General features: G+C 33.4%; 1 protein-coding gene across 10 annotated transcripts in view; it reads right to left on the reverse strand.

Annotated features, from left to right (window-relative positions):
* The window catches only part of SNAP91 (synaptosome associated protein 91), a 131,741-nt gene that overhangs the window by 48,887 nt on the left and 55,475 nt on the right, over nucleotides 1-27,379 (reverse strand). For all 10 annotated transcript variants that reach the window (XM_033098619.1, XM_033098643.1, XM_033098612.1 and 7 more), the window contains 6 exons: nucleotides 21,463-21,504; nucleotides 15,852-15,922; nucleotides 13,722-13,727; nucleotides 10,103-10,130; nucleotides 7,202-7,311; nucleotides 4,974-5,092 (listed from right to left, as the gene is read on the reverse strand). In XM_033098619.1, coding sequence (XP_032954510.1) covers nucleotides 4,974-5,092; nucleotides 7,202-7,311; nucleotides 10,103-10,130; nucleotides 13,722-13,727; nucleotides 15,852-15,922; nucleotides 21,463-21,504 — 376 coding nt within the window. The remainder of the gene's footprint in view (nucleotides 1-4,973; nucleotides 5,093-7,201; nucleotides 7,312-10,102; nucleotides 10,131-13,721; nucleotides 13,728-15,851; nucleotides 15,923-21,462; nucleotides 21,505-27,379) is intronic.

The following is a 27,379-nucleotide window of genomic DNA, read 5'->3' on the forward strand; positions in this document are numbered from 1 at the left end:
TTCCAATGAGTATGATAGCTGTGGGCTTGTCATATATGACCTTCATTATGGGGTACAATCCTTCTATACCTTATTTGTTGGGAGTTTTTATCATGAGAGAATGTTGAATTTTGTTAAATATCTTTCCTGCACTTATTGAGATGATATACTTTTTATCTTTCATATTTATGATTATTAAGATGATTATTGTGGAATTGGGTTTAATATTTGTTGAGGATTTTTGTAGTTATGTTCACCAGAGAGTGGCCTGTAATTAACTTTTCTGTAGTTTCCTTATCTGTTTTTGGTAGGGTAATACTAGCTAAAAAATAAGTTTGGAAATGTTTCCTCCTTTTCAATTTTTTTTTAAAGAGTTTGACAAGGATTGTCATTAATTCTTGTTTAAATGTTTGATAGAGTTTACCTGTGAAGCTATCTGGTCAGGGGTTTTTCTTTGGTGGGAGGTTTTGGATCATTGCTTCAATCTCCTTATTCATTATGAGTCTGTTCAGATCTCTATTTCATCATGATTCGGCGTTGGTCAGCTCTATGTTTCTAGAAATTTATTCAATTCTTCTAAGTTATGCAATTTGATGGCATCTAATTGTTCATAGTAGTGTCTTATGATCCTTGTATTTCTATGGTATCAGTTGTAACATTATTTATGATTTTACTTTTGAGTCCTTGCTCTTTTTTTTCTTGGTTAGTCTAGCCAAAGGTTTGTCATTTTAAGAAATCTTTTTATTTTTTTTTAAACAACAACTCTTGTTTGATCGTTTCTATTGTCTTTCTAGTCTTTATTTCATTTATTTCTGCTCAAATCTTTATTATTTCCTTCCTTTTGCTTACTTTGGACTAAGTCTGTTCTTCTTCTAGTTCCTTCAGGTGTAAAGCTTGGTTGTTTATTTGAGATCTTTCTTTTTCTTTTCCTTAAATGCCTAAATGTAGGCATTTATCACTATTAACTACCCTCTTAGATCTGCTTTTGTGGCATCCCATAGGTTTTGGTATGTTGTGTTTCCATTTTCGCTTGTCTCAAGATACTTTTTGATTTCTTTATTTCTTCTTTGATCCATTGGCTGGCCAGGAGGATATTATTTAATCTCCACATATTTGTAAATTTTCCAATTTTCGTCCTGTTACTGATTTCTAGTTTCATACCACTGAGTTCTAAAAAGATATCTGGTATTATTTTAATCTTCTTTAATACTGTTAAGATTTGTTTTGAGTCCTAATATCCTGGAGAATGTTAGGTGCATACTTGAGAAGAACATATACAGGTTATCTTCCACTTCTCCAAAGTTCACTTCTCGCCACTGTACTTTTACAAAAGACCTACAATAGTGCTGTTTTTGCTAACTGAAGGAAATCCGAAGAGGATTTTTGCTATTACAAAAAAAGGTAAAAAGCAAAAATAGTGTTAGCATTTGTCTCAGTATCCTTAAATTTAATGTAAGCCTCCTGTAGACAGCATATTGTTGGATCATGAACCACTGTCTTTTGATTGTAGAATTTAATCCATTTTCATTTAAAATAGTTATCAATAGGTAAGGGCTTACTCTTGCCTTTTTATTATTTTCTGTTTTGTAGTTTCTTTTTTCTTTCTCTCTTGCTGTCTTCCTTTTCGATTTGTTGATTTTCCTCAATGGTATGCTTTGATTCCTTTCTCTTTATCTTTTAAAATCTACTAGAAGCTTTTTTCTGTGTTTACCATGGGCTTACATAAGACATCTTATAATAGTCTATTTTAAGCTGATAATTTAACTTCAATCTCATATAAAAACTCTACACTTTTACTGTTCTTCCTCCTTATATTTTATGCTTTGATATCACACTTGACATCTTTTTGTTTTTATTATTTATTTATTTATTTATTTATTTATTTATTTATTTATTTATTTATTTATATTGGGGAATACTGGGGAACAGTGTGTTTCTCCAGGTCCCATCAGAGCTCCACGTCGTTATCCTTCAATCTAGTTGTGGAGGGCGCAACTCAGCTCCAAGTCCTGTTTCCATTTTCAATCTTTAGTTGCAGGGGGCACACATCCCATGTGGGAATTGAACTGGCAACCTTCTTGTTGAGAGCTCCCACTCTAACCAACTGAGCCATCCGTCCACCCCTCTGGAAGCTCAAAGGCAGTTCGTTGTCTTCAATCTAGTTGTGGAGGGCGCAGCTCACTGGCCCATGTGGGAATCGAACAAGCAACTCTGTTGTTCAGAGCTCATGCTCTAACCAACTGAGCCATCAGCCACCCGTTAACATCTTTTTATATATTAGCAAGTTATTATAGTTTTAGTTATTTTTATTTCTTTTGTCTTCTAACTCTTATGCCAGTTAAAAGTGATTTACCTACCATTATTACAGTATTAGAATATTATGAATCTGACTATATATTATATTTACCAATGAGTTTTATACTTTCATATATTTTCCTATTGTTACTTAACATCCTTTTGTTTTAATTTGAAGAACTCCCTTTAGCATTTCTTGTAAGGTAGGTTCAGTGGATATGAACTCCCTCAGCTTTTGTTTGTTGGGGAATGTCTCTCTTTCCTTCATTTCTGAAGGTCTGATTTACTTGGTATAGTACTCTGGCTTGGCAGTTATTTTCTTTCAGCACTTTGAATATATCATCCTACTGTCTTCTGGTCTGCAAGATTTCCGCTGATAAATGTGCTGATAGCTGTTCCAGGATTCCTTTTTATCTAATCTAAGTCAATTTTCTCTTCCTTTTCTCAAAATTTTTACTTTGTCATTGATTTCTCACAATTTAATTAACACTGTGTCTTGGGGTAATCATCTTTGGGATGATCTTGCTTGGGACTTTTGAACTTTATGAATGTAAATGTCCATTTCCTGCCCAGGACTTAGGAAGTTTTCAGCCATTATTTCCTTAAAAAGCTTCCCCTTTCTCTCTTTCTTCTCCTTCTGGGACTCCCAAAATGTTCATTTGATGGAATCCTATAGGTCTTGTATGCTTTATTCACTCTTTTTCCTTTTAGTTCCTCTAAGTGGATATTTTATAATGATCTGTCCTTGAGTTTGCTGATGCTTTATTCTGTCTGATCAAGTCTGATGTTGAAACTTTCTTGAGTTTTCCAGTTCATTCACTGTGTTCCGAAGCTCCAGGATTTCTGTTTGGGTCTTTTTAAGGTTTCTATTTCTTTATTAAACTTCTCATTTTATTCACGTATTACTTTCTTGATTTCATCTAGTTGTCTATCAATATTCTCTTGCATATCATTGAGCTCCTTTAAGATGATTATTTTGAATTCTGTGTCAGGCAATTCGTAGATCTCCATTTCTTTGGGGTAAGTTACTAGATCTTTATTAGTTTCTTTTGGTGCTGTCATGTTTGTTTGCCTGATTCTTTGTGATCCATGTAGCCCTGCATTGGTATCTATACATTTGAAAAAGCAAACACATCTTTCAGTCTTTAAAAACTGGTTTTGACAGGGAAAGACTCTCCTGTCAGGTCTCTGGGCTGATGATATTGCCTCCAGGACTGCTGTTGAATGGGGATGGAGCTGGGTCATGTGGCTGTTACTGGGTCTGCTGTGGGTCCATGGCTGGTGGGTCTATAAAAGGGGCTTGGGTGGGTATGGATCCTGTCTGATCCCTGGGTGGATGAGACTGCCTTCAGGACATTGGTCATTATTGCTGGAGTTGGGACAAGGGTCCACTTCAGTGTCTGCAGTTGGGTACACAGATGGCAGGCTTGTTACCAGGGGCATGGATGGCTCCTGCTGGGTTGCTGGGCAGACAGGAGTCGTCCTGGATCACATCTCAGTGTGTCTGGAACTCAGTTAGAGGGTGTGTCTCCCACTGGCTCCTTGGTTGGGTACAACAACTTCCTGACTGAGACGGGAGGGGCTGGAGCTGAGTCATTAGACTGCTTCAGAATCTAAGGTTGGACAAAGTTCGGTGGGACTGCCTCTGGGGGCACAGACCAATGTTTATCCCACTGGATCCCTGAGCAGGCAGGACTGCTCCTAGACCATGAATGAAATGGGCTGGAGCTGAATCACAGGTCATTTCAGGGTCCACAGGCATAGGCTAGCCTTCTCAAAACAACCCTCCTCAGTTTTGGGCTTCACTGAGGTTTTGCAGCCTCCTATCTGGATCTCAATGCTCCTACAAAGGTACTTTTGTCTATGGAAGATTATCAAATTATTGTTGCTGTGGGGAGATAAGATGGAGCACCTCCTATTCCACCATATTGCTTATGTCACTTTATCTGTATTGTTTCTATAGTGAGTCAATTTTAAACTTAAAAAAAAATTTATTTTCATAGGTTGATGCAGTAGGGCAAGGTATTAAAACCAACTCTGTGCACCTTTGAGAATTATGCAGTAATTAATTTTTATATTAGCATTATATATGTTTTTTAAATCAAATAGTTATAAGACCTTATTTTTTTTCCTCAAATATAAGGATAAAATGGGAATTTTATCCTTAGTTGTCAGTCCTCTCAATCAGTTTAGTTTGGATCTTTCCTGGCAGAAAGAAGAATCTATCCCAGATTTCAACTGCATTCGTCAAATACAATGTCAATAAAATCAATTCAGGTCTAAAGGAATCCATGAAGGAGGCTATATCTGAACAAACCAAACTAGAAATGCTGCCTTTGAGTAATTTCATAAATTTGCAGGAATACCTAATTCTCTAAAGCCTGAACTTTAGAGAATAACTACCAAAAATAATCAGAATTTTAGAATAGCAAGAAAGGAATGCCTTTATTCTAACATATAAAAAAACAACTATATGACTACTTGAACGTTTATAGGTACTTCATTACTGTATTATAGGTACTTCTTCTGTCTCTGTCTCTCTCTCAATATATATTTCAATCAATATATGCCATTCTGAGCATTTTCTCTTCAAAGTTTTTTGCACCATTTTGGATCCTCAAAAGGTAAGTGTAACAATTATATAGCCTGAGTAAAAACCCCTGGAGAGAAAAATGGCATGGCTGTCTGGTTTCACTCACCTCCCCATGTGGTGGTTCCTCCAGAAGGGGGTGGTGGTGCTGGTGCTGCAGCTGCTGCCGCCCCTCCAGAGGAAAAGTCTGGTTGGAGGTCCAGGAGATCACTAGATGGTTTAGAAGTGCTGAAAAGAAAATATAATTTTAAAATCAGATTTTGACATTTTATAATGTAAATATATTCTTCAATAAAGACTCATGCAAAAAACATCAAAGATTTTGTATATTTTAAATCAAATAAGAGAATAATATTTTGCAAAAATATAGCAGTATAGCATATGTCCTTCTATGGAGGGCTGGCAAACTACTTTTGTAAAGGGCTAGATGCTAAGTATTTTAGGTTTCTGTGCACGATGATCTCTATCACTACTTGACTCTGCCATTGTAAAATGAGACATAGTGCATAAAAAAAGAAATGTACCTTTGTTCCAATAAAACATTATTTACAAAATTAGACAGTGGGCTAGATTTGAGCGATGGGTCAAAGTTTGCCAACTCTTGCTCTACAGACAATAACAAAGTTAAAACATATTTCAAACAATGGGTCACTCACCAAGTCATAGAGCAGAAATTAAAAGGGAGAACCTAAATGCTTCAAAGTAAGGTGGAATTTTCTTAAACATGTTATGAAATGCTGATTATGAAGACTGTGACAAAGGAAACATACTCGAAATAGTAAAGATATTAGGGTAATAAAATTATGGGTAATTTTTTTTCCCTTTTCTCTATTTTCTAAGTATTTCTTTTTTGTATGGAAAATTTCTTGTCTTTAGAAGAAAAATTATTTATAAGCCAAAGATACTAAAATGAATAATTACTAATGTAACTTTTCTCTAAATTATTTAGAGAAATTATTTTCTCTAAATAAACTACAATATATCAAGTTTGCCTGTTAAGAGGCCTCATCTAAAAATACTTCTATATTTTTTATTCTTATTCACTTGAGGCTATGCTTTTCCATACCCCTTCACCTGTAGAAGTTCTAAGGTGGAGCCTAGAGCTTTGCTATTCAAAGTGCCATTCCCAAAATAGTAGCATCCTGAAACCTTGTTAGAAATGCAACATCTCAGGCTTATCCCATATCTACTATATCACAGTCTTTATTTTAACATGACCCCAGGTGTTTCACATGTACATTCAGGTTTAAGGAGTACTGGCCTAAAGGTTACCAGATCAGGGACCAAGCCATCAGGGTCTCGGGGTCCCCACCTCTCTTTGTAAACAGTAGTTCCATCTTTATCTTTTTTACATATTAGATTTTCAACTAACATTCTTTTGAAGAAAGGATTATGATGCTTTAAAAAGTTTCAATACCCCTGAAACTTGCCTAGTTTTGATGTCCATTTCATAAACACAACTGGTGTAAGTGCCAGGATAGGGAAACATTTATTATTAAGACCCAAATGAAAGCTTTCATAAGAAGCAACTTAGTATAGAGGCAGAAAGGACTTGGTTTTACCAAGCATGAGGATATAAAAAGAAAAACTAAGCAAGTAGAGGGTAACACAAATAGCTAACATGGGTACATTAGTTGGATTTATTGCTCAGTTCAAAATTTAAGTCTCAAAATATAGGACATTCATAATCAGAGTCACAGATACTCTAAAATGAGATTAGAATCCTTTCAAGGCAAAACAGTCAAACAAAGAGTTGACCTAAAATTATTATTTGAGGAAGCTCCCATAAGCTGGGGCTTCATTTTAGGGAGCCCTGAGATTTCACAGAATTCAGACATCCCCACCTTTCTCACTCCTGACCTGTAGGTGCATTAAAAGCTGATTAGGGATACCATGGCAGTCTCTTCCTACCGCCAGAGTTTTGAGTCCCGCAGATGCACCAGTTAATTCATCTCCAACTGTAAGTTTTTTTAAAAAGCACTTTAAGACACCCTTTTAATTTCCCACAAGAAGAAACTACTTTAGAAAACATTTTCCACATCAACAAATTTCAGAACTTGAAGTGTGTGCATCATTTTTCCACTTCCTTTTCCAAATGCGTGAGCAACAAGGTGATCACCACAACTTAGGTCTTTCTAACACTTTGAGAGGTACAGCCCTAAGTAACTGTAAAAGTTACAAAGTAACTTATTAGTGTACCTAAAAATAATTTAAAAAATATCACTTGTTAGGACTAGCTTTCATTTGTCTGAAATAATTTGGATTCAGTACATAAAAGCAAAACAAAAATTTCATCAAAATATTAATAAACAATTCACTGCATACTCATTAACTAACCTGACTGGGACAGCCGCAGATGCAGTTGCAAATAAATCAACCGGTGGGGATGTGTCAATAGTTTTAGCTGGTGTAGAACTAGGAGATGTAACAGTTGTGGCTGGAGAAGACTGAAAGTGAAGATGCACAACACACTCTAGTCAAATACGAATCCACAAGACACAGAACAACAGGACTTTCACTTTGCAGACCCATGACATTCACAGCAATTGTTTGGTAACTCATATTGGGAAAAAACACTCAAGAAAATTTGAAATAAAAAATTGTAATAAATAATCAATAGTGGACAAAACATCTTTCAAATTTTAGAAGTTAAATGTAATTTGTATAAAATGATAAAAAGATTTGTCTTAACATTGCAAAGACTTCTATTCATGTATTTAAAATCAAAGCTAAATGTATTTCCTGAACATAAAATAGGTGGGAATGATTTTCCTAACTGCCAAAAAATTTTTAAATTACCAGCTGCAATAGTTGTTATAAAATCAAGGCATTCACTTTCCTTCTCATCCTAAACAGACTTCATGTTAAGTCTTCTCAGGTGCCTTTAAAAATCTAGAAATCTAACTTACAAAATAGTTCACAGATGGCAGAGAATAATTCACAAAAAAGATTCAAGTCACTAATAGCTTGAGGATATCATGACTATCTCACCACTGATATGACAGAGATCAAACTAAAAAAGTGAAATAAAAGCTAACATGTATTGTCCTGGACTGGTTTATTTTTAAGAAGAGGACTTAACAGTCAGCTTAACATATTTATAAATTAAAATTCTTATTGAATTACTATGACAATTCTACTGTCTTTTATTTTGTATATTTAATTCTCCACATAGTCACAAGAGAAAGATTAAGGGAACATCTCAAAACAGCCCACTGATACTGAGTTCTGTAAGTGGAAATGAGATATAACAGCAAGTAAAGTACACGAAGACCAAGACCAAACAAGGGCTCCTAGATATAGCTGTAAATGGATATCTGACTTCAAATAGACCAAACTTAAAGGACATTTCAAACAGAACATTTTAAGCAAAAGGACTGAGGAGATGAGAAAGTTATAGACATTTCTAGACGTAACTAGTATCTGTCCAATGCCTGTTTGTCCAAGAATACAACTAATTAAGAAGTCAAAATTCAATAGATACACAAGTGCCAAGCATTCAGCCTTTCAAGAAAGACAAAGGTATAAGCACTATGGCTGTTACTCAGAAAACATTAACTCAAACCTCTCTTCACTCAAAATTCAAATTTTCCAAATGGAATGTGAAAGATTATCAAGAGAATGGAAAGGGCTAACTAAAATTAATTTGCATGTCATCCACTGAGGACACTGAAAATTCCTCCAAAAGAAAAAAATTTTTTTTAAAGCAACACAGGTAAATGGGCTTAAAAAGGCGTATGAAATACCACCAAGAACTTAATGACAGCAATGAATCTACAAACATAAATACAGAAATGAAGGTCTTCAAAGGACAATTAAAATCTGCCTCGTAACAGCAATTTCTGAAGAGATGAGAGAGCTAGGAAAACAGAACCAAAATAATCCCATTATTAGAAAAAGTCAGTAAAATTCCATTTGGCCAAAATGCAGAAACAGACCATCCCAAAGCATGTCATAATTTTACCACACTCTTCTCAACAGTGATATATTGGAATTTTTCACATAGACATAATGATTTCAAATTTCGCTTTGTATCAGAATCACCACTTTGTTTTATTTGATTGTTTGTTCTAGCTTCCCTAGGGAATCTTAGGTAGCCAGCCAGGCACTGGCACAGAATACAGTGTCTGACACCCACCAGTGCAGCCATGATGACATCCTTCATGTCTGTAATGACAGCAATTATATAATGGAAATTTGTCAAAGAGGAAAGATCACATTTTTTTTTTTTTGCCTGAAAAATACAATGGCAAATACGAACCACAGACCTACAGAAGTAAATGCTCTTGTCACTGATAACCCTAATCCTATCCATCAACACGCTAAAAAAGAGACAGGGAGGTGAAGGGGTTATTAAATTTATTAAAGTAGACTGTGTAAAAGGCATGCTTGTGGAAAGATACCCAACAGCAACTGGCTACTCTACCATTAAAACATGCATATTATATGCCTTACCTATCTCATAGGGCTGTGATACAGGTATGTGAAAAGTGTTTCGTAACTAGTAAAATGTTACACTGATATGTTTTCAGTTGTAATAGAAATATATGAAATTTTCTTCTACTTAAAAAAAAATTATGTCCAAATAGAGGACTAAGTAAACTGCTATATTACATTGGACTTCAAAAATATAAAGAAGAATATATAAACTTACTTTACCTTTCATCAAAAAATGAAAAATAAAATTACTGTATGACCCAGCAATTCCCCTTCTGGGTACATACTCAAAACAATTGAAAGCAGGGACTTGGACAGATATTTGTACACTCATGTTCATGGCAGCACTGTTTACAACAGCCAAAAGGTGGAATCGACCCAAGTATTCATTAACAGATAAATGGGTGAACAAAATGTTCATGCATAAAATGGAATATCATTCAGCCTTAAAAAGGAAGGGAAATCTGACATATGCTGCAACATAGATGAACCTTAAAGATATGCTAAGAAAAACAGGGCAGTCACAAAAGGACAAATACTGGATGATTCTACTTACATGAGGTACCTAAAGTACTCGAAGTCATAGAGACAGAAAGTAAAATGGTGGCTGCCAACGACTGGGAAAAGGGGACATGGAGACATAGTGTTTAAAGAGCACCGAATTTCAGTTTTGGAAGATAAAAAAAGTTCTGAAAATGGATGATAGGATGTAGTACAACAATGTGAATGCACTTAATGGCACTGACCTCTACACTCAAAAATGGTTAGAATGGCTAAAACAAAACAGAAAAACAAACTTACCTTACTTAAAGGAGAGGGAGCACCAGATCTAAAAGGCAACAAAAAGATTAAAACTGAATGTACTCAGGAACATTTGCAGAAGCATTTAAATTTGATAATATCACTTGGTCAAACATTAACTTGTTTAAATATAAATTTTTTAGTAATGGACACACTATTTTTAAAAAATACTTTTTATCTTTTACTCAATTATGACATCCTCTCCTAATATTTTCCATCCACTTAATTTCTAGTACTAGAAATTCTTACATTTAAAATTCTTTTCTATGTCTTTAGTAATTCAGTTCTTCAAGTTGATCATTATTGCTTATGTCCATCAAAAATACACTGTCCAAATTGGAATTTTAAACATTTTGCCAAGATTTGGGAAAATGTTTTATAGAATTAAAAAAGAAAAGCCCTCTGGTTTATTATTTTCAAAAGTTAGAAAACTCATTAGGTCAAAGTACATTGTGATTCATTTAATCCTATTTGTGTTGCATAAAAGGAACACCAGAATAATAATAATAATAAAAAAATCCCTATGAGCCCTGTGCCTGAAACGTGTCTCAGTGTCCATATTCACACTCCTGAACCTTGTCTGTTCTTTTATGGCTATAATGAAATCTATGAAAAATATTCCTATTATCCTCTTAGAACTAGAGGGAGCTTGAAAAAGAACAGTGACTTCAATGCTTGTTTCTAACGGAGTGAAGGAAAATTAGGAAGAAGTAAACATTTTTTTAGTTAGATTATGAGTAGCAGTGATTAGTGCCTATCATTTCCAGCAAAGTGCTTTAGAAATAACTACCTAAACAGCTTACATTTTACTAACCTGAATTGATGAAAAATTGATAATAAAACAAAATGAATAAAAAATACATTTCAATAAGAAGCATATTGTCAGGGTCCTACAAAATGGCAGGGATGGCTTACTACTAATCACAGAGAAAATATCACATGTAGCAGTAGCAGAACAAAATTAGCAGAGATTTAGTAACTGAAATTCTATACAATATCATGAATTTTTGTTTTATTGATGTAGCAAAAGAAATCTAGCAGTTATTATATACCCGCTTAATACTTTTTACATTCAACTTCATTTGTAAATACTCATAGCATGTCTGCCATTTTATTTCAATTTAGTTTTTACTTAAAATGAACATAAATAACATAAAGTAAGGGCACAGAGATTTCTGATATATAATGAAGGTAGAAGCAGAAGGGTAACAATTCAGTCATGTGTAGTTTGGCTAAATGTTATCTTAAGCATGGCATATCCTATGAAGAAAATAATATATATTTATCTATATTACTCATTTCAAAGGATTTACTGAAACAAATGAAATCACAGTGTTCTCTGTATCTACAAAAATTTCTCAGGCACCTAAAAACCTACTACAGCATAAGGTTGAAAATTCCCCAATGAGTTTTTGACTAACAATTTCTCCACTCCTACCTTTTTTCCTTTATATATGTGGCAAAGGAAGGGAGTTAAATCTAAATAAAAATCCAACAAAATAATGGCCTTAACTCAGCAAAGAAAAATTAGAAGCCATTTGACATGGTCACTTCCTAAGAATGAAAAAATTGAAATTAACTTGTTTACCTCTCAAGCAGTTTTCAAAACCAATTCTCAGTGGTACTGACACAATGAGAAATACTATTACAAAAAAGAAGTGAGGATAACCAAGAACTTTTTGACATATTTCCAAACTAATACATAAAATTTTCTGACATAGTCGATCCTCCATAGCAAGAATAAAAATATAGTAAAAATGATAGAACTGCTCTACCTGTTATTAAAGAACATGATGTTCAAATGTAAGTATAAAATATCAAATTTGGCACATCAGTTTGCCAAGCTCCTACATGAACAATTATTTCTAAATGACACTTGTAATTACCCCATGGATTAAGCGGACATGAAAATCGCCTACTGTCCATGTCAAGCTGTCATGCCACTTACTGCACTGTATCTTAATTCTCTGTTCAAGTTTCTGGCTTCTCCAGTAGATGCTAAGTTCTTTGAAGTGAGGGAACCCATCTCAATGTTTCATACCCCCCAGCACTTTACAGAGCTCCTGGTGTTGTGTAGGTATTGAAATACCTATATCTCTGTATTATCTGAATTTTAAATGACAATAATTTATGTACTCTTTATATAAAAAAACAAATTAACCAAAGGTCTTAAGTATTATTTCGCATGAAACTAAACTATCAGGATGTGTGCCTCTGTTCCCATGGATCAGATCCAGCCTTTTACCAAGATTTTACCAAAAAGGTGAGAACCATTGTGAAGGGATTCTATCTTGAATAGAATAGCCTATCAAAATATTGCATTAAACTGAGAGGTAAATAACTTGCCAAAGTCTCATCATTCTTTAATGGTGGATTTAAGACTCCTGTCCAAGTCTGATGCTTGGAGCCTGTGCTCATTTCACATTCCAGCCTGCCCTGATGGAAATACAGATGAGCCTTGCACATTTATTCCTCTCTTAAACAATACATAAATTGCTTCCTTTTACCTATACCTGGGTTAGTGCTCTACCTTACCAGTCATTGGTTATTTCTCCTTTATAAAAGAAAATACTACAATATTTTATATACTGATAATGACTTTTATTAAAGATCAATACTTATTTTAAATATTTCAGCTAGAGAAATCTAGCACACAGTGAAACCATGTTGGGAAATTAAATAAAACATGAATATAATTTAAGAAGTGAATGAATAATCATATAGTACTCTACCCTAAATTCTGTAAAATGCTACAAACAAGTATGTGGGTTTTTACAATGGACACACCAAATGTCAAGGTTTACTTCCAAGTTGTTAATAGTAAGCTATCAAAAGAGGAAATTTTGTTATTTCTTATTCACAACAATAACCTCTACATAGTTCTGGTTATAAATGCTGGCTAGGAAAACAAACCAAAACCAAAACACAGGTGTGAAAAATTTGTCTTCCAAATAATTTCAATTACAATGGACTTATCTTGCGTTTTCTATACCCTCAACACTCCGTAAACCCACATGTAAAATAAAATCAATTTCTCTCTTTTGTTCTGTGGAATCATAGAAAGAGACAATATACAAAAGTATATCATACAATACTGCATAAAATTTCAAAAATAAGTATCAGTGGATATAAGGCACTATATATAAAGAGCATACATATTTTTTTATAGTAGACATTTGAAAAGGCTTTTCTTTTATCCATTTACTTGACTTAGAGGATAGAATAACTTTATACTTCTAGTGGAAGATAAAGAAAACAAGTTTAAGTAACTCATTTTCTTTATAAAATTGTCTTTGGGCACTTCTGCCATGTGACATGAAAAAAATCTTTTGTTTAGGAAACAAATGAAACAAACCTTTGATTTTTAAAATCTGAAAGAAATATATATCTATACCTACGAGAGATTGTTAGTCTTGATGTAAGAAGACCAAAATAAAGTAAAACCATTTATGCTAGTCACCTTGGGAGACAAATAAAAGTACAGTGAAAAAACACAGGTGTGTAAAATTGACAGAAATCAGTTTAAAATGTTCTAAATACCACATGTGGGCTCTTAAGAGTGTTTTTTGCATTTTTAGTAATAACCAAATGCAAAAAAGTCACTCAGTATAGTACTCACCCTTCACTTAAGTTCCCAGGTAAGCACAAACATACAAAGAAGAAAATAGTTAACTACTACAGTTCATTTACTTTTAAAATAGGGAATAAGCAAAAGACAAGTTCATACGTGGTCTCAGCCAACTCAGAAAAGAAATCTGACAAGCATAAATTGATTTTAAAAGAGAGAGAAAATTTGTGCTTAGCAAAGGTAACTAAAAACAGAAGTTTTTATTCCACTGCTCTTAGAAATGTAACTATACATAGCTGAATTTTCCAAAACTAGTTTGCAGCAGCCACAAGGGGGCGAATTTAGACTACAAGTAAGGGCTAATAAAATCCACTCCAGAAGGCCACTTCTCCCGTGACTGCAGCCCTGGGAGATTTAACAAGGGTTAAATCTGTGCAGGGTGTGGGAGACCCTGAAGGGGAAAAAGTGCAGAGAAGTTGACTTTTCACTGATGCGCATCCCGCATTGCCCAAGGGAGAGGCTCTAAGTCTTGGGGATATGCACTGTATTTCCTTAGCTAAAGAGGTTCTTCTGCCGCAGGAGCAGGGACATTTCTCAGGCTTCCTGCCTCCTTTTGCTTTAAAACTATGCAACTCACTTGGCTTCCCAGATACCCTACAAAGTGGCTCCAGCAGTCACTGGAAGTGGGCGCCTTCTATTGTGACTTAATATATTCTCATGTCTTTTTAGCTGACATCAACCTATCCACAAAAGTCTGATCCTCCACAGCCTCACTGAAGCTGGGGCAGACGTGGCCTATGGGAACAAATTTACTAGAGCCCCTGAGAAATCCTGCCATCCATCATTCCAAATAGCTCTGCCATAACTGCCTGAGACTCCTACACACACTGTGGCTTATCACTGAAAAATTTAAAACATGCAATAATTTTTATACTAACTTGGAAAAGATGATAGAAATCACACTTAGCTAATAAACTGAGAAACAAAAAAGTAACATCAAGACTTGAATCTAGATTCTGGGCGAATGCCCAGAGGGAAGAAAACAGAAAGAAGTTGCATTTTGAAAGCTATATCATAGGTAAAATCCACGATCAGCCTACAACCCTGCAAAGACCACTTCTTAGGTTGTCTCTACTAACTGCTACTGTCAATCTACATGGAATAAACGATGACCCACAAAGACATTTCAAGCTGACTCTATAGACAGAGCTACACAGTGTTCAGGTGGAGATAATGAAATATAAAACACTCCCTGACCTTTAGAATCAGAAAAATCTATTTAAACCACGTATCTATTTAAACCACAGAAAAATCTATTAAACCACATGTGGGGGAAAAAAATTGCCCAAACAAAGGGCATGATTAAGGAAGGCTTCATGAGATGGCCCTTCCAGGAAGTGTAAGATTTACCCAGACAGAGATAAGGAGGGTAGGCATCCGAGAATAGCAGAATTATCATTTGAGCAACGAACAAAGACTGGAAAGCACTGGGTCTCGTGAATACACAAGTTTGACACCTGCTAGAGTGAAGAAAAGAAATGGAACCTGGACTTTTTTTTTTTTTTTTTTTTGCATGCAATGAGGAAAAATACTCAAAAATGTAAGTGCACAACACAAAGTTATGACAATCCAGTAAAACTGCATTTATTGCTGCTTGTTTGCTACTCTCTCTATTAAAAGATCTCTGAGTAAAATGTAAGCAGCATGTCATTCTTAATGGTTCAAGTGGGTGACAATCTTGAATCTAAAACACTATAATTGAGAGCTTGGTAACATAACAAAACTATACTTGTGGGGTTGTTAACATCTCAGAGTGTTCAAGACTGTTTGTGAAATTATGATTGTTTTTTTCACTCATCCACAATGATAACAGTCTCAGTTTTTAAACATTAGCAACTCTTTCTCTGTGTATTGTGAATCCCTTCTAAGCGCAAGTTCAGTCAACATAGGTAGAACCTACTAATTTGCTGCATTAGTTTGTACATAGATAGCCTATACATGAGAGTCACACTCTTACAAGTTAATGGGAAGGAGGGGGATTTTGAGGGAACCCAGAAGAATTACAGTAAAACATACCCTAAAACTGTAGTAGTAAGTATAAGTTGTACCATGATAAATCTCATTTGTATAAACAACGACTGGCATTTTTCATCTTACTTAGAATACACAACTAATGCGTACTTGTTTCCAGGTTTCTTCCCTTCTAATGTATTTAGATGCTGTTCAAGGGTCTCCATAAGACTGCTGGGAGCCTACAATAAGAAAGTAAAAATAAATTTCTGTATTGATTGCTTTCAAGGTAAATACACTGGAACATCACTGTAACTTTGTATGGCTGAAGTCTGTGGGTGGACCCCAATACACATGTGAAATAATTTCATTCCAGGTTCTCTTAGTATTTAAATATTTAAATTCTATGGAATCTCAGACAGTCCCATCTTATATAAACTTAACTCCACTGAATAACAGAGTGTTACAGCGTGGTTTCAGTGTACAGATTACATTGGATAAACTTTTCCTAAGATATTATTTATATGCAGTAAACTCAATTTAATCAAGTTCACCATACATTTCCGTAAGACCACAGTGAAAAAAGAACAGGTATTTGTATTCAAGTCAAAAATAAATCAAAATAAGTGCCCAAATACAAACTTACAGAAATTTGAAAATACAGTAAAATCTCACTTATCCACATTTGACTGATATACTTGGAAAATTGCTACTATATTTAAAAGAGGGGGGCGGGTGAGTGATAGTTGGAAGGAAGAATACAACTTTAGTAATAAACAATAAGATTTTCTCATTGGGCTATTTAATTTATATATAAAATAAAGTTACTTTAGCAAATATAGTAATGTTATAATAGACTGGGTATTGGCAGATTTGATATATTTCAACTGTTTTATTAAAAAAAATGACTGTTTTTATAAAAAAGTAACAGACTGTTTTTTATAGTTTAGGCAATATAGAGTGATGGCATTTTACTGTATATTAGAAAGAGAAATAATAGGTTCATATAAATATTCCAGCCCATCTATTCCTCAAGCATTAGAAATTTAAATTAAACTTTCTCAAATAATTATAACCTAAATTAGACCTTAACAGCAGCATAGGCATTCAAAAAATAGCACTTCATGAATGAAATATGTAACTACATTTATAGTTACATTGAATTTTGACAATTGTTCTTTGTATTAATATGAAATTAATTTTGAAGGACTTGAAATTATGTAACTGTTGAAATAGCTCACATAATTCAAGGAAATTCATAACACTGTACATTTTACATTGTACCTATAATGACAAAAATAAAATTCATATTAAAATTTTTAATTTTGAAAGTTAGGGTTATTTAACATTCATTTTAATTTCCCAAATAGACCCATAAACTGTAACAGCAATTATGTGATTTTATATATGTAATTATATGATTATTGTAAGTGTAAATTACTAAGTGAACCAAACATAAATTTATAAATATAAATTACTAAGTGAACAAAATATTAATATGAACAAAGTGATGAAGATAAGGTAGAAAGAAACAGCTCTATGAACATTATCTAAAATGTTATGGACTATAGTGTACAACGAATAAGGACTATAAGGGGATATAATTAGTTTAGGAAGTTATAAAAATTAAAAGTTTAAAACGTAACCCAGGTGAAAGTGAATTTACTCAACAAATTCCAGTAAACTACAATTAGGAGTATGTCTCCAAGTATTAAAAAATGAATTTTTAAGAGATAAAAGAAATTTTGCTCTATAGAATAGTCAACTATAAACATTTGCTCATTTAATAAAGAGAATGTACCCTGTAACCTTAAAAAGAAAATAAAAATGACATCATAATTTTTAGGTGAATTCACATCTGATATCTCCAAATTTTCATATTAATTATCATAATAATAATTATTATTGTCATATTAATGGAACCTAGGAGCCTGGGCCTATAACTTCAAACTTTTCATATTTCCCTTTTTTTCATTGATTATCACAGAAAGAAAAAAAATACTATCAAGCTGTAGATCCTTTCTCCAGTTAGAAGACTTAGGTCCTCTGAATGTTAAACACAATGTAAAAAAAATGGGATTCTATGCTAAACCTGTTACAAAAATGCTATTTATAAGTAATAAAATAGAGAACAACATGGGATAACAAAAAAAGAGGTAGTATTTTCTTCTGTAATGTTTCTTAGTTGTCTAAAAACAACAACAACAAAAACTCAGAACCAGGAAGATAGTTTGCAATTCCATTCTTTTTGCAATTTCTTAATAATTTAAGGGGGAAAAAAATTAAAATACAGTCACCATAGTAATTTGATCAATAACACAGACTACAAAATTGAGTTCTGTTTTTAAGGGAAGATATTTTGTAATATATTGCACATTAATTAAATTTGGAGCATTTTACCTTAGAGGCTTAAAAATTCTTCATCATTTACATTACTTATAAGGACTTATGAAATTTAATAGAAATAAATTCTTCAAATGTATTCAGAGGGAAAAGAGATTTCGATGGTAATGTTCAGGAATGCTATCGGCCGACTTCTCAGCTCTACCTATGGGACTGGGCACACCTGGCATGTAGTAGGCAACAAACAAATACTGTCTCAAATGTCCAAGGAAAAGCTTTGAGAATGCCTCTGCTGTTGTAAAAGGATCTGAATATTAATAAAGTATAATTATCAGTATCTTTAGTTGCTTATTTTTAAAAATGCCAAAGTCAATAGACCAATCAGATGGAAACACCAGCCCAAAGAACAAGAGTCACCCTGTGAAAGCTAATAGATAACAGCAATATATCATGGTTACCGATTCATCAGTGGTACAGTCTTTAAAAGGAGACTTTTCTTTACCAGTAGTTTTCAGATCAACCAGAATTCCTGACATCAAAACCTAAGATGTTTTTCATAAACGGAGATAATTTTAAATTTGGATCGTGCACTCACACACACCAAACAGGAAATCATATTTTGAAAGTCCTTTTCTTAGAACAAATTCATAGATAATTTTGAATCCAGAATCAAAAAGGATGCATTCATCTACAATTCAGATGCTTTAGATTCTAAAGCATCATTAAAACCAAATGGAAAAAAGAAGCAACCAAAAAATCATTCAAAATTTTGATCATTAGATCTAAGAAACCAATTGAAAGTGCTGAGGAAAAATATTTCAGTTCTGATATCATATTCACTTCTTACCCCTAACAGCACTTTTGAATGTTTTTAAAATTTTTTCACTGATAGTCATAAATCATTTAAATGCAGCTACGATGATATTATATGCACAATTTAAAAAGGGCTACAGACATCCATACTGGTATTTATTGTGCATTTTCTAACCTAAAATATATCTTAACTCCCAATCAGTAGGTAGCCCTTCTGGTCTCCATCTCCTCTTTAAGCATCTCCCATGTTTGGTGTTTTGTTCATTGCCATGGCTAGATTCAGTGCCATCGTGGCCACAGAGAAACTCGGCAGAGAGCAGAACCTAATCTCAAAGGTGTTAAACTGAGTCCACATAACCTGGCATTTCTGACCCACCTCCAGATTAATGCTGGTTTAGCACTCTCTAAAAGATTAACCCTACATAGAGCAGCTACATTCCACTTTGGACCTGTCTATTCTGTCAGAGTGGGTCTAAATCTTCAGTTCAATTACAGTTCTCCATTAGACCTGTGGAAGGGGCTCTAAATAAGAATTAGGGAGTGTTTAGTTCTGTTGCTCATAACCTCAACAGAAACCACAACTGGGTAATTTATTGAGAAATTTCAGAGGCACACAATACTCTTGTACTGAGACATAAATATATGCTAAGGAAATGAACTACAGAATTTTTTTTTAATGAGGAGGTAATTTTAAAATAAATATTAATAATTACGTTTATGTGGCTCTTAAGGTCATAACAAAAGTAGAGGATATGAGATAACAGATTCTAATGAATCTCTACCACAGAAAAGCTTTTTACTAGACCCAGGACCAGATTTGACCTTAAGGATTTTATCTCTATTCCCCAAATTGTGATAACACACAATGTATATCATTAAATAAAATATTGTGTCTCTGGACTTCTTGAGATTATATAAATTATAATATTATATATAGTATCATTAAAAATTAAACCCAAGTATGTGAATCCTTTCAATGATATACTATAATCTTCTAATTTTAAAAACAAAAAGGTAGTATGTATTCTTTCAAACATTTTCTTGTCTCTCTTCAGACTATGCCCAAACTGAGACAAATGAGGACCTATTTTCTTATTAACTGAGAGCCTAACAATATAGCTAGTTTTTCTTTTATTTTGCAGTGAGCTGTCTGTAGAGTTGAATAAAGATGAGTTAGCATTTCTAAAAGCTATTCATTAAGCTAAGTATTTTAATATCCAACTTTTTAGGTTAACATGCATTATTTATTTGGGCTATTTTACAAGACTTAAAATGAAAACACAACGATTCTCTTTGCTTTTTATTAGTGCTATAAAATTCAAAAATCTGTATCTAATAAAGAGAATTTTTTTATAAAGAGATTTTTAACAGTACTTTGTGCACACTTAATTTTTTAGCCATATCCAAAATGATACCAATATCTTACTCAGATAGTTATCTGATCATCTTCTCATAGTAGCAAAAATATTTTATACTAATATTCTGTCTACTAAGAGCTCTCTTCTAACTTTTAAGTAAAAAATATAATGCCATCATATTCTGAACTGTTCTGTGAATTTTGTTTATGAAAAATTCTTGGTATTTCATTGGTATTTTAATAATATACATACAGAGACCAATTACATTGGGTTTCTCTAATTTTTAATAAAAATTTAAGGTTAACATTATTTTAAATATGGAAACATTTTAAGGAATTAAAGAACATAAATTATTAAAAACATTTTGATGTTATTAAAAAGTGAAGTGGATAATCGTTCATTATGACATTTTTCTTCTATTACAATGATTTCTTTATTTACAAAGACAGAAAACTTATATATTCATTACTGGTGTATAAAACGGCTCTATAATCTCTCCCACTATCTGACTGTATCTAGTTGAAAGAAATGTTTGGGATAGAAATTTACCACAACAGAATGAAGAGCTGATTAAATAAAAATAGTTCCTGCCAATTATGAAAATGGTCATACAGTAATTTTGTACATGTGAATGACCTTGATTTTTCACCTTAGGACCCTCGTGACAAATAAAAGGACAGATAAGGAAGCCCACTACTGTTTTTGCTTACTAAATGGCCCCCGGAAAAAAACACTCATCTGCCACTACTACTTTTTAAACAAGATTCTTTTATATATGGAAATTCCTCCACTTCAAAGGGGAGACAAGAATCAGTGTAGTAGAACTATGTCAGAGTTCACACAATTCACACCCCTCCTTTGTCCTCAGAATGTGTTGAAATCTAGAAGCACAAACAGGAAGAACAGTTGAAATGTTCTGATTATCATGCCTACGAATAATCATCTTCATAGATACAACACTTTTTTTAACATTATTCAAGGCTTCCTTTGGACTCAAGTTCAAGAATGAAAAGATGAGCTCAATAAGTAAGCTCAGTTGCCTTTAAAGAAGAGACTATGTCATAAGGACAGAAAAATCTTCATATTACCACCAGAAATATATTCAAATAGCTAGAAAAAATAAGCAAAAATAATTGCTAAGAAAGTTGGTTGGCCTAAATTCAAAATACACTAAATGCTTAGAAGACTATGGCCTAGGTAAGACCTTTTATGGCAAATTATGGGATAATTTCATGCACACTGAATCTTCCACTCAGAGAATCACTTACCTGTGTGAGGTCAGGAATGTCACCTTTATCAATGCCAACTTGCTGTGCATTAAAAAGAAAAGAAAAGAAAAAGACGTTACTTAGTGGGAATTTAATAAACGTAATTTCTCTGAATTTAATTGAAGATCATCACAGAATTAGTTAAAACCACAGCTCAAACTTGGTGTATTAATCTCACTTTGAGCATATGCTCTGTGTAGTTTTCCATCAATATGATAAAACAATGATTTTATTAATATAGTTAGATATCACAGGTGTACAGAATATATTAGAACCAAAACATAGAACTTAAGAAACTGAAGTGTAAAATATAAAGGTTTCCTCCATGGTTAACAGCAGCTAAAACACTAAAAAAAAACAAAACAATGCTTCGACTAAATTTAAATACTTAATTATGCCAAGTAACTTTCCTGTACAGGCAATGTACATTTTTTAAAATTTATTTTTAATTAAAAAACATTTATTCAATTTATTTAAACAGAAAACCCCTCAAAAAACAGTTCATCCATTTCTCCCACCTCCATCACCCACCTCTTGCAACCACCAACCTGTTCTCTCAATGACCTTGGACTTTTTTTTCCCCCTAGATTGCACATATGAGTATAAGAGCGATCATACAGCATTTGCTTCCTCTGACTTATTTCACTTAGGATAATGCCCTCGAGGTCCATCCATCTTATAACAATGGCAAGGTTTCATTCTTTTTTATGGCTAAATAATATTACATTGTGTATATATCTATATAACATTTTCTTTTTCCACTCACCCATCAACGGATACTTAGGCTGTTTTCATATCTTCACTAATATAAATAACGCTGTAACGAACATGGGGGTGCATGTATCTTTTCATTAGTGTTTTCTTCAGATAAATACTCATGAGTAGGATTAGTGGATCATACAGCAGTTCTATTTTTATTTTTTTGAAAGTATCTCATATTTAATTTATTTATTTGATTGGCAAAGCTTGCATTCCTGGCATTTTTGGTTGGTTTGTGTTTTTTTTTTTAATTCAATTTATTGGGGTGACATTGGTTAGTGAAATTATGTAATTTTTTGAGGAACCTCCATACTGTTTTCCATAGTGGTCGCATCAATTTATATTCCAACTAACAGTTCATAAGGGCTCCTTTTTCTCCACATCCTAACCAATGATTGTTATTTTTTGGGTGTTTTTTTGTTTTTGTTTTTGTTTTTGATAAAAGCCATTCCAACTGGTATGAGGTGATATCTCATTTCAGTTTTTATTTGCATTTCCTTGATGATTAACGATGTTGATCATCTTTTTATGTATCTGTTGGCCATTAGTATGTCTTCTTTGAGAAAATGTCTGTCATGCAGGGATGGCCTGCAGGGTCTCAGCTCCCGCTCCCCACATAAGAACGCAGGATATGGTGAGGCCAAAAAGGAACACCCACGGAGCCATAAGTAGGGGAGTCACACCACTATACTCTCACTGGCGGCTGGGTTGGAGACACAGGAAACAGGAGCCACACAATTCTCAACCCTCACTGCGCCGCTTGCAGACTCAGCCACCATCTTCTTGCTAGCTCCCCCTTTTTTTGCTAGCCTAGGCACGGCAGTTATATTAGTGGCCAATGGCTCACTGGTTACAGTTGACGGCCAACTAGCCACAGCTGATGGCCATTTGATCACAGTCGACGGCCATTTACTACCTGAGCCAGCACCTTTCTATGTGAGGCCGAGAGCCTGGAAACTGCTTTTTGGGGCTCTGTCCCCACAATGTCTATTCAGATCTATTTTAAATTGGATTGTTGTTTTTTTGCTATTGAGTTGTAGGAGTTCTTTGTATGTTTTGGGTATTAGCCTCTTATCAGATATATGATTTTTAATTATTTTCTCCCATTTGGTAGGCTGCCTTTTCATTTCGGTGAGGATTTCCTTCGCTGTGCAGAAGCTTATTAGTTTGATGTAGTCCCACTTTATTTTTGCTTTCGTTGCTTTTTCCTTTGGTATTAGATTTAAAAAATTATTGTCAAGACTTATGTTAGATTACTGCTTATGTTTTCTTCAGGAGTTTTGTGGTTTCAAGTCTTATGTTCAAATCTTTAATCCATTTTGAGTTAATTTTTATGTATGGTGTAAGACAGTAATCCAGTTTCATTCTTCTGCATGTGGCTGTCCAATTTTCCCAACACCATTTACTGAAGAGACTGTCTTTTCCATATTGTATATTCTTGGCTCTTTTGTCATAAATTAATTGACCATATATGTGTGGGTTTACTTCTGGGCTCCCCATTATGTTCTATTGACCTATGTGTCTGTTTTTATTCCAATACCATCCTGTTTTAATTACTATAAGCTTTATAACATAGTTTGAAATCAAGGAACGTGATGTCTCCAGCTTTGTTCTTCTTTCTCAAGATTGCTTTAGCTACTTGGAGTCTTGTGGTTCCATATCAATTTTAGGATTGTCTTTTCTATTTCTGTGAAATTGCCACTGGAATTTTGAATCCGTATATATTGCTTTGGGTAGTATGAACATTTTAACAATATTAATTCTTCCAATCCATGAGCATGGAATATCTTTCCATTTATTTGTATGTTCTTCAATTTCTTTCGTTAATAGTCAATATACAGGTCTTTCATCTCCTTGGTTAAATTTATTTCTAGGTATTTTATTCTTTTTGATGCAATTGTAAATGGGATTGCTTTCTTAATTTCTCTGATAGTTCATTATCAGTGTAAAGAAATGCAACAGATTTTTGTGTATTGATTTTGTAGCCTCAAACTTTACCTAATTTGTCTATTACTTGTAACAATTTTGATGGGAGTCTTTGGGGTTTTCTATATATATCATGTCATCTGCAAATGGTAAGTTTTACTTCTTCCTTTCCAATTTGGATGCTCTTTATTTCTCTGTCTTGCCTAATTGCTCTTGCTAGGTCTTCCAATAGTATGTTGAATTAAAGTGAAGAGAGTGGTTATCGTTATGCTTTCCTGATCTTAGAGGAAATGCTTCCAGCTTTTCACCATTGAGTCTGATATTAGCTGTGGTCTTGTCATGTATGACTTGTATTGAAGTACATGCCCTCTCTACCTGCTTTGCTGATTTTTTTTTAATCATAAATAGATATTAAATTTTGTCAAATACTTTTTCTGCACCTATTGAGATATTTTTATCCTTCATTTTCTTAATGTGCTGTATCACATTGTCTGATATGCAGATGTTGGACCATCCTTACATCCATGGAATAAATCCCACTTAATAATGGTGTATGATGCTTTTAATATATTGTTGAATTCAGTTTGCTAATATTTTGTTGAGGATTTTTGCATCTATGTTAATAAGAGATAATGGCGCGTAATTTTCTTTTTTTGTGGCATCTTTATCTAGTTTTGGTATCAGGGTAATGCTGGCCTTATAAAGTGAGTTTGGAAGAGATTCCCCCTCCTGTATTTTTTGAAAGAGTTTGAGAAAAACTAATATTAATTCATCTTTGAATGTTTGTAGGAATTCACCAGTGAAGCCGTTTGGTCCTGGACTTTTGTTAGTTGGGGGATTTTTCATTACTAATTCAATCTCCTTGCTAGTAATCAGTCTGTTCAGGTTTTCTATTTCATCTAATTCAATCTTGGTAGGTTGTATATTTCTAGGAATTTATCCATTTCTTCTAGATTGTTCTATTGGTTGGCGTGCAATTGTTCATAATAGTCTCTTATGATCCTTTGTATTCCTATGGTATCAGTTGTAATATCTCTTTCATTTCTTTTTATTTATTTGAGTCCTATCTCTTTTTTGTTGGTGAGTCTAAATGAAGGTTTGTTAATTTTGTTTATCTTTGCAAAGTGCAAGCTCTCAGTTTCATTGATCTTTTCTATTATCTTTTAAGTCTCTATTTCATTTATTTCTGCACTAATCTTTATTTTCTTCCTTCTACCTTTGGACTTTGTTTTTCTTTTCTTGTTCTTTGAGGTGTAAAGTTAGGTTACTTGAGACTTTTCTTGTTTCTCAAAGGCAGTTATCACTATGAAATGCTTTTTCTGCATCCCAGAAATTTTGATATGTTACATTTCTACTTTTGTTTGTCTCAAGGTATTTTTTAATTTATTTTTTTGATTTCTTCTTTGACCCACTGGTTGTTCAGTAACATATTCTTTAATCTCCACATATTTTTGAATTTTCTAGTTTTCTTTGTGTAATAAATTTCTGGTTTCATACCACTGTGGTCAGAAAATATGCCCAGTATGATTTCAATCCTATTAAATTTATTAAGACTTGTTTTGTGGCCTAATATATGATTTATCTTGAAAAATATCCCATGTGCACTTGAGAAGAATGTGTATTCCGTTGCTTTGGGATGGGATTTTCTGTAACATTGTTATCAGTTTAAAGTAGACTGTTATAGATAAAAGTTGTATGTAAGCTTCATGGTAACCACAAAGGAAAAACCTATAGGAAATACACAAAAGATAAACAGAAAGGTATCTAAGCATACTACTAAAAAAGCTCACCAGAGAACAAAAGAAGAAGAAAGGAGCAGAGAAGAACTACAGAAACAGCTAGAAAACAATTAACAAAATGGCAATAAGCTCAGACCTATTAATAATTACTTTAAATGAAATGGGTAAGTTCTCCAATCAAAAGACAGAGTGGCTGAATGGCTAAAAAAACAAGACCCATCTATCACTACAAAAGACACACTTCAGATATAAGGATACACACATAGTGAAAGTGAAAAGTTGGAAAAAGATATTCCATGCAAATGGAAATCAAAAGAAAGCTGGAGTAACTATACTTATATTAATAAAATAGACTTTAAAACAGACTGTAATAAGAAAAAAGAAGGGTGTTAAATAATGATAAAGGGGTCAATCTAACAAGAGGATGTAACATTTATAAGTATTTATGCACCTAACACAGGAGCACCTAAATATGTATAAGGCAAATATTAACAGACAAAAGTGAAAAGCAAACAGCAATATAATAATAGGAGACTTTAATACCCCATTTACATCAATGGATAGATTGTCCAGATAGAAAATCGATAAGAAAACCTTGGCCTTAAATGACATGTTATATCAGGTAGACTTACATATCATAGAACATTCCATCCAAAAGCAGCAAAATACACATTCAGTTTTAATAACTTGTTCAGAATATAGTTTTCATTCCTTCTTTCACAAAGAGAACCATTTAATTTATTTCTTATGTATCCTTCCAGAGTTTCTTTATGTGCATCCAAGGAAATGTGAGATATATAAATATTTACCCTATTATTATGCAATAATAGTGTATTATATACAGTGAGCTTATATTTTTCATTTAGTAATTTATATTAGTGCTATATCCATATTAATACACACAGTTTCTTTATTTTTTTAAACAGCTACCTTGTCCTATAATTTATTTAACAAGTCACCTATTAACAGATGTTGAAGTTGCTTCCAATCTCTTGCCATTGCGAGCAATGCTGTACACACTATTTTGCACCTGTGTGGACACATCTGTAGGATTATTTGTAGAAGTGGAATTATTAGGTAAAAGCATACAGTAATTTTTAACTTTTGCAGGTTGGAGATGGAAGATAGCTAAGTAGGAGCAGAAAGAGAGAGCATGCAAGCACACAAATATGAGACTATATTAATAAAGGAGAATCAATGAGATTATACAGGTGTTCACCTATGCTACTTTAATCAAGTCTTCTGTAAGTGTGAAAATTATTCAAAATAATTGGAAAAAATGCAAATCATAATTTCAATTATCTAATTTATACAATGATGAAATTTAGTCACAAAGAAACAAAGTGAGTTAAACCAAAGTCTCTCTCTTTGAAAAATGAAGTGCTTTAATTATGCTAATGGAAATATAGAAGCAAATACATGAAGCGTAAGTGTTCGGCTCCTATAGAGACAATAAAGCAAACTGGAGATGGGAAGATCTACTTGTGGGTCAA

Source organism: Rhinolophus ferrumequinum, chromosome 3 (genome assembly GCF_004115265.2).
Source record: "Rhinolophus ferrumequinum isolate MPI-CBG mRhiFer1 chromosome 3, mRhiFer1_v1.p, whole genome shotgun sequence".
NCBI classification, from domain to species: Eukaryota; Metazoa; Chordata; class Mammalia; order Chiroptera; family Rhinolophidae; genus Rhinolophus; species Rhinolophus ferrumequinum.